Source organism: Physeter macrocephalus, chromosome 12, assembly GCF_002837175.3.
Source record: "Physeter macrocephalus isolate SW-GA chromosome 12, ASM283717v5, whole genome shotgun sequence".
Taxonomy (NCBI): Eukaryota; Metazoa; Chordata; class Mammalia; order Artiodactyla; family Physeteridae; genus Physeter; species Physeter macrocephalus.
The window spans coordinates 44,254,477-44,261,467 of record NC_041225.1 but is presented as its reverse complement, the minus strand read 5'-3'; the positions used below and the strand labels follow the sequence as shown (position 1 = coordinate 44,261,467).

The 6,991-nt window shown below is 51.5% G+C and overlaps 1 protein-coding gene across 1 annotated transcript; it reads left to right on the top strand.

Moving 5' to 3' along the window:
- The first annotated feature begins 698 nt into the window (after nt 1-698).
- Nucleotides 699-3,709, top strand: POMC (proopiomelanocortin). The gene is made up of 2 exons (XM_024118967.2): nt 699-844; nt 2,893-3,709. Exons 1-2 carry the CDS (start codon nt 713-715, stop codon nt 3,544-3,546), a joined length of 786 nt encoding a protein of 261 aa, XP_023974735.1. The 5' UTR covers nt 699-712; the 3' UTR covers nt 3,547-3,709.
- The last annotated feature ends 3,282 nt before the right edge of the window (nt 3,710-6,991 follow it).

The following is a 6,991-nucleotide window of genomic DNA, read 5'->3' as shown; positions in this document are numbered from 1 at the left end:
TAAACATAAATCTCTTCAGAGTTACAGGGGCCTGAGAAATAGTGATCCCCTGAGTGATTTGTGTACAGGACATCAAATTGGGTTGGCTGAGGTTTTGGCTCAACTGGACAGAGGTTTTATTTGCCTTTATTTAAACCTACTATTCATAGGAAACAGGGTTTCTGAGGAATGATAGAATCCTGGTGGAGAAGAGTAGACCATCTCAAGCAGGAGTTTCAGAGTGCTTTGCCTTTCCCAAGTTACTCCTTGGATCTGGAGTGTTAGAACTATAGTTTCCTGAAGATGGTAAAATAGAAAAGCTCTGTGCTGGATCAGGAGAACTTAGCCTTACCTCGTCATGAACATCTAAGTCATTGTCTTTCTCTGGGCCTTAGTTTCCTCATCTCTCAAATAAGGGGCCAGACCAAATGACCCCTAAAATATCTTCCAGCTCTAACATCCTTTGGGGTCTGATTTTTAATAGGAGATAAAGGAGAAATTGTACATAGTTTACCCAGGTCCCACCGTCCTCCTCTCTATTCCAACTCACACGACCACCCTGCACACCAACCTGCTCCTGGAGCTTGTCCTCAAAGAGCCCTGAGCTCCACAAATGAGTGTATTGTTAATGTTGGCTCCCGGTCCTTTCTGATGAGTGGCCAACATTGTTCTGCTCCTTGCAGGGGTCCCATTAATCTTGTTTGCCTCTGCAGAGCCTCAGCCTGACTGGAAGATGCCGAGATTGTGCAGCACTTGTTCGGGCGTCTTGCTGCTGGCCTTACTGCTTCAGGCCTCCATGGAAGTGCGTGGTTGGTGCCTGGAGAGCAGCCAGTGTCAGGACCTCACCACGGAAAGTAACCTGCTGGTATGTGGGCTATGGCCGCCATCTTGGTTTGGGTATCTGGGGCTGGGACAGCACAAAGAAAGGAGTATGGCGAAGGGGAAATTCATTCCCAGAGATATGGGTAAGTCATCCAAGGGCAGGAATAGACCTCCAGAGCGAAGTCAGAATTGGGCCAAGGAAGGGAGGAAGCAGCTTCAGGGAGATGGGTCTGGTCCCCAAGTTCTGCTTGATTATCTTTACTTCCTGTCCTGTCTTCTTGTATAGAGACCCACTCCATTTAAGCTATTTAGAGAGAGTGCCATTAAAGCAAACAATACTAACAATGATGATAACAATAATTGCTCCCTCAACTGATCCTATACTTTCAATCTTTTAGCCCCCAAATTATTCCTTTTTAAATAACCTCATGTCACTTGCCATTTCCATTCCATTTTTCTTCCCTTTCTTTCTACTACCAGTTACAAAGCCAGGAAGGTAGTACTATAAACCATCTCTAGAAGGAGAAGGAAAAAACCCTTCAGCAGCCTTTCCAGAAGCATAGAAAAGCCCTTTTTGCCAGGCTGGAACTCCCTCTAGGTCACCACAGTGTGTGTGTGTGTATGCGTGTGTGTGTGTGTGTGTGTGTGTATTTGTATTGGGAGGCATACATGAGAAACAATACCAAGTCAAGGCAAAAGACACATTGCTGGTGTCTGTGACTGAGTCCCATCCTTCTGCCTGTACCTGCCTGGTGAGGGTGCAATGCATATCACTACATTCTGTGTATTTTGTCAGTAGAGAAGCTGAGTTTAGGTGAGGAGAGAGACTTTCTCAAACACAGAGCAGGTTGCATGTGGAATATAAAATAGAAATAAAGAGCCTAGGGAATCCTGTGAGTTCTAGTTCAGAGAGACCCAAGAGACTCTTGATCGGAGACACCCATTGCACAGCCTCTTCCGCTGACAGCTCACCAGGGAAGGAGCACTGGCCGTGGTCAGAGCCCATGGGTTCTAGTCCCAGTTTTGTCACCAATGGGCTGTGGAACCTTGCCAAGTTCCCTTCTCCTCTCTGAGAAATTGGGTGTCACCATGTGTCCAGGGGAGAGGAGTATGAGATAATTTTTGTTTTCCACTGTTAATATTCTGCAGTGTTATAATTCTAAATCCCTGGAGTATGAAATCCGCAACTCAGCAGAGTAGGACCATTCTGTTCCCTCCTTTGTTGTCCCCAGTAACTGAAAACTCAAGGCTGCAGCCCCAAGGTCATTCTCCTAAGCAAATGTGTGCCACAGTTGTCTAATTACAGGGGGAGGAGATACAGGCTCCATGACCCCTGCAATGGAAATAATCCTGACTTTCTACCCTTCCCTGCAGTCAGAAGGTGACAGGGAAGTGAGACACCTCCTCCCAAAGCTCACTGATTGAGGAAAGTACAGGATCAGCTCAGAAGATTTGAAAGAAAGTGCCAGATGGGTGTGGGAAAGTTTGGAGGGAGACGGCTGGGGGAGGGTATGAGGTAGGTTTGCAGACCACTGGGGTAAGGTTGAGGCATTATGGAAAATACAGGCCCTAGAAGCCTGGACTTCTTTTCCCACGTTGGGAGATTCTCTCCCAAATTTCAACCCGATGCCCTTCCCAGACCGAACTGAACCATGTTTATTTATTCGGGATTAATTAAGTGCCAACAACTACCACCCACCTGCCATTTACTGATGAATTCCTATATATCTGGCTCATAAGGTTTAAGACGTTGACGTGCCCACAAAGCTACGGGACAAGTAAACCACCGAGTGGGAAGGGATTTTGTCGTAGCTGCCAGGCAGGGGTACCAGGGGTCCAGGGGACAAACGAGGAGCTGCTCGAGCTGAGTCTCAGATGTCCGTGGGTGCCCAGAGGCGGGGGTGGGTAAACGTCCTCGGCAAGGAACCCACAGTGCACTGGCGCCGCTGGTGAGGCCCGCACATGCGGAGGGAGCAGAGGCGCAGGTGCAGCTTGTGGGTGCTGAGGGCGCCGCGGCGGGGGATGGGCGCCGCGGCGGGGGATGGGGGCCGCGGGGCGCGGGGGCCTGACGCGCTCGCCGCTCTCCAGCAGGCGTGCATCCGGGCCTGCAAGCCCGACCTCTCGGCCGAGACGCCCGTGTTCCCCGGCAACGGCGACGAGCAGGCGCTGACCGAGAACCCCCGGAAGTACGTCATGAGCCACTTCCGCTGGGACCGCTTTGGCCGCCGGAATGGCAGCGGCATCGGCGGCGCGGCCCAGGAGGGCGAGGAGGAGCAGGGGGCGGGGGGCGAGGGCCCGGGGCCCCGCGGCGATGGCGCCGAGCCGGGCCCGCGCGAGGACAAGCGCTCCTACTCCATGGAGCACTTCCGCTGGGGCAAGCCGGTGGGCAAGAAGCGGCGCCCCGTGAAGGTGTACCCCAACGGCGCCGAGGACGAGTCGGCCGAGGCCTTCCCCCTTGAGTTCAAAAGGGAGCTGGCCGGGGAGCGGCCCGAGCCGGCGCGCGGCCCCGAGGCCCCGGCCGAGGGCGCGGCCGCCCGGGCCGAGCTGCAGTATGGCCTGGTGGCGGAGGCCAAGGCGGCCGAGAAGAAGGACGAGGGGCCGTATAAGATGGAGCACTTCCGCTGGGGCAGCCCGCCCAAGGACAAGCGCTACGGCGGCTTCATGACCTCCGAGAAGAGCCAGACGCCCCTGGTCACGCTGTTCAAAAACGCCATCATCAAGAACGCCCACAAGAAGGGCCAGTGAGGGCGCAGTAGGCAGGGCTTCTCTCCCTGGGAAGTCGACCCCAAAGCCCCCTCTCCTGCCCTCCTGCCGCCTCGCGGCCTGGGTGAGGACTCGCCCAGGCGGTGATGGCGCCAGGTATTCCACCTCTTAAAGCTGTCTGTAGTTAGGAAATAAACCCTTTCAAGTTTCACATCCGACTCTGACTTTGAATATTGACTGGGCGAATAAAATAAAAATGCATATCCATCAAATAAAGAGCAGCACATATTGAAGGAGCGATAGTGGTTTCCATGTGACCAAGTGGTAGTATGTTTCATAGGATATAGTGGGAATGAAAGGAAAATGTACTTCCCACCCGTGACAAATGGGTCTTCAAGGGGTCAAATAGTTTGGGTGATGGCTCAGTATGGCTACATTTCCCACTATCCATTGGATGGGGAAGGACTGCTCAGCTGGCTGATGTGTCAAGAGGCAGGGTTCCTCCAAGTGACCCTGCTTCCCATGCAACTCCGTGAGCCGGCGGCAAGCTCATGAAGCCCAACCAACACAGGGAGGGCGCTCTGGGCTCAGGTGGCAAGCTGTGGTAATGCCTCCCTGAACCTAGCCATCTGGGACCTTGGGCAAGTTTCTGAACTTCTCCCGGATTTAGTTCTCTCATCTACCGCTTTCTTCCTTACTACTGTGAGGGCTATGGTGAGGGTTAATGAGAAAATGGATGGGATCATCTTATCACTGAGAGGCTAAATGTGGGAGCTGAGGGGTGGTATCAGTTCAGATTTGACTGCCTTGTTAGACTACTCTCAGATATTCTCAAACACAGGGTCTCACCCACATAGACACGCACCCATGGAGACACATCTGTATAAATACAACACAAAATGCACCGATGCTTCTTCCAGTCCCTAGGGCTCAAGCCTTGAGGTGTGACTATCTTTTTCCCCTTGTCATGCCCAGGCTCTCTCCTCATGTTGTCCAGCTGCAGCCTCCTCTTCATTCTCAGCGCTCGCGGCTCAGGCCTTAGCTGTCCTAACAGCTTCCTAACCAACAGGTGTCCTTGTCTCCGGTTGCCTTCTTCCCCGATCCATTGTACACATTCTTCATATTAATGTATACAAAATCTTGCTTTCTCCATATTCCCTAGCTCAAGACACAGAACAATCGCCCCACCCCCACTCTTCCATCAATTCCAAACTATGGGGCATGGCACACACAAGGGCCCTTGTCCATCCCTTTCACTCTCCTTACCAAACCCCACTTCCCTGGTCTTCTCACTCTTCTCCCATCCTCCTCCACCCTCTGCCTGGAATTCCCCACCTTCGCCCTCCATTTTGAATGTTACCCTTTCTTCAACATGAGCCCAAGCTGAAGTCCACTTCCACTGGGAAAGTTGGGATCTCTCGCAGCTGAGCCTGCTCATTTTCAGGGTTTCTGCAGTCAGCCCCTCTGCACTGGGGGGGGCATGCAGACCAGCTCAGATGGCAAGTTTCTTGCTGCACATATGTCTTGTGCTTTTCTCTCAGGGAAACTCTAAGCTCCACGAGGGCAGAGGCCAGGGGTTGTGCTTCTTTTGTATGTCCCCATGATGTTTTCACAACGTTGGGGCCACTGGTTTGCAGTCACACACATTTACAGTTCACAAGAGACTCACAGACACTGGTACACAGAGATGCACATCTCCACGTCAATTACATCAGACATACCAGGGGATGATGCAGATCAAAGCCGGCTGGGGAACATTTCTGTGTGGCACTTCCATATTTACTCCCATATTTTGATGATCTTAGAAGTTCACAATTAAAGGAAACTTCAATGCACCTGGGAAGTCCTGATGGAGTCAGAAAGCGAGACTTTTAAGATAAAGTCTCCCTCAATGAGGGTTATATGAAATGGGGCTAGATTCTAGTCACTGTAATGAAGAAATGGCCCAGGCCTTCCCATCTGAGGATGCTCCTATGCTGGGAATCCTGGGCCTTGTGTTTACATCTTGGTAGCATCTTTTCCCTTACCCTCCTTCCTTTTGAGGCAAGTAAATAATGATAGGCGGGGATGGCTAAATGTCAGTGATTAATACTGGTGGCATTTTCAGATCCTGTTTGCATCTCAAAAAACCATTTACTTTAAAGAAATCAAATAGACAACTGTGTGGTGACAACATTAACATTTATTTGAAAAGGGCATCATGGAGGCTCATTGGGAAATCACGACTAATAGTCCTAAAGAATAATCTTGCTAAGAGTCCTTCTTCCTACATTCCACCGCGCCCCCCCCAATCCTCCTTCCCCTTCCTTAAACTAATTTGATTCAATGAGTTCAAAATACAGAAAACTGCCACAGGCACTAATTCTGCACTCACATATAAATACGTCAGCTATTATATACATACACTGTCAACTATGAACTACACTATACACACATGCACGCGCACGGGCACACACACACTCAGCCAGGTCATGAACGTCTAAATGGACACAGACGTGTTACAATGTATGTGTAATACTGCAGCATTTGTGGATTTACAGCTCTGCACTCCACAGGCCAGAATCAACAGCCATGGAGGAAGAGCTCGAAAGGGGAAAGTGATGGGCTGGGGTCCCAAGGACCCCTGAAGGAGAAAAGACCTGGTCAACCTGCTTGGTGTTAAAGGAGAGCACGGAAAACAGGCCGCAGAGGCCCCTCCCACAGGCCTGTGTCCCCTCCCCACTTCTCCAGCTGGCAGGCCCCGCCAAGACCATCCTTCTGCAGGCTTCAGTCCTAGGCCGGATTTGGGATACGGGGTATTTTAACTAGAAGATTTCTAGAGTTAGCGAGATGAAGAGGTAATACACTGCCCTAAGCCTTCTCCCCAGACATAAGGAAGCTGCCTTGTTTCAGCACAACTGCCTGCCAGGGTCTGTGGGTCTGGGGAAGTGGGCGTGGCCTGCTCAGAGGTGCCCACTTCCCTGTCTACCGTCAAACTTAATATTCAGCCTAACAGCTCAGGTCTAGTCTTTTCCCACAGACCCCAGCTGGCCAGCTGCCATTTCATGGTCATGAAGAGGAACCGGGAGAAATAGCCTCACTTCTCAGTGAGACTCTCTGTACCCAGGTGAGGAGCCCCAGGGACAATGGAATAGCAACTGGAAGGTGTCACGACCCAAGGGCCCCTAGTGAAGCCAGGAGGTCTGGCCTTTGAGGAGTCTAAACAACTGCAAGGCTGTTCTGATTCTTAGGCCAGTTGAAACATATCCTCTGGGACTGAGAACACCCAGGGCAAAGGGCAGTGCACCTGGGACCCCTGCACTTCAAGCACTTCAGATGGTCCCAGCCCCGCCTTTTCACTGCTCATCCATCTATTATTTTTGTTTGTTTGTTTTTGTTTTTGTTTTTTTTGTTTGTTTTTGCGGTACGTGGGCCTCTCACTGTCGCGGCCTCTCCCGTTGCGGAGCACAGGCTCCGGAGGCGCAGGCTCAGCGGCCATGGCTCACGG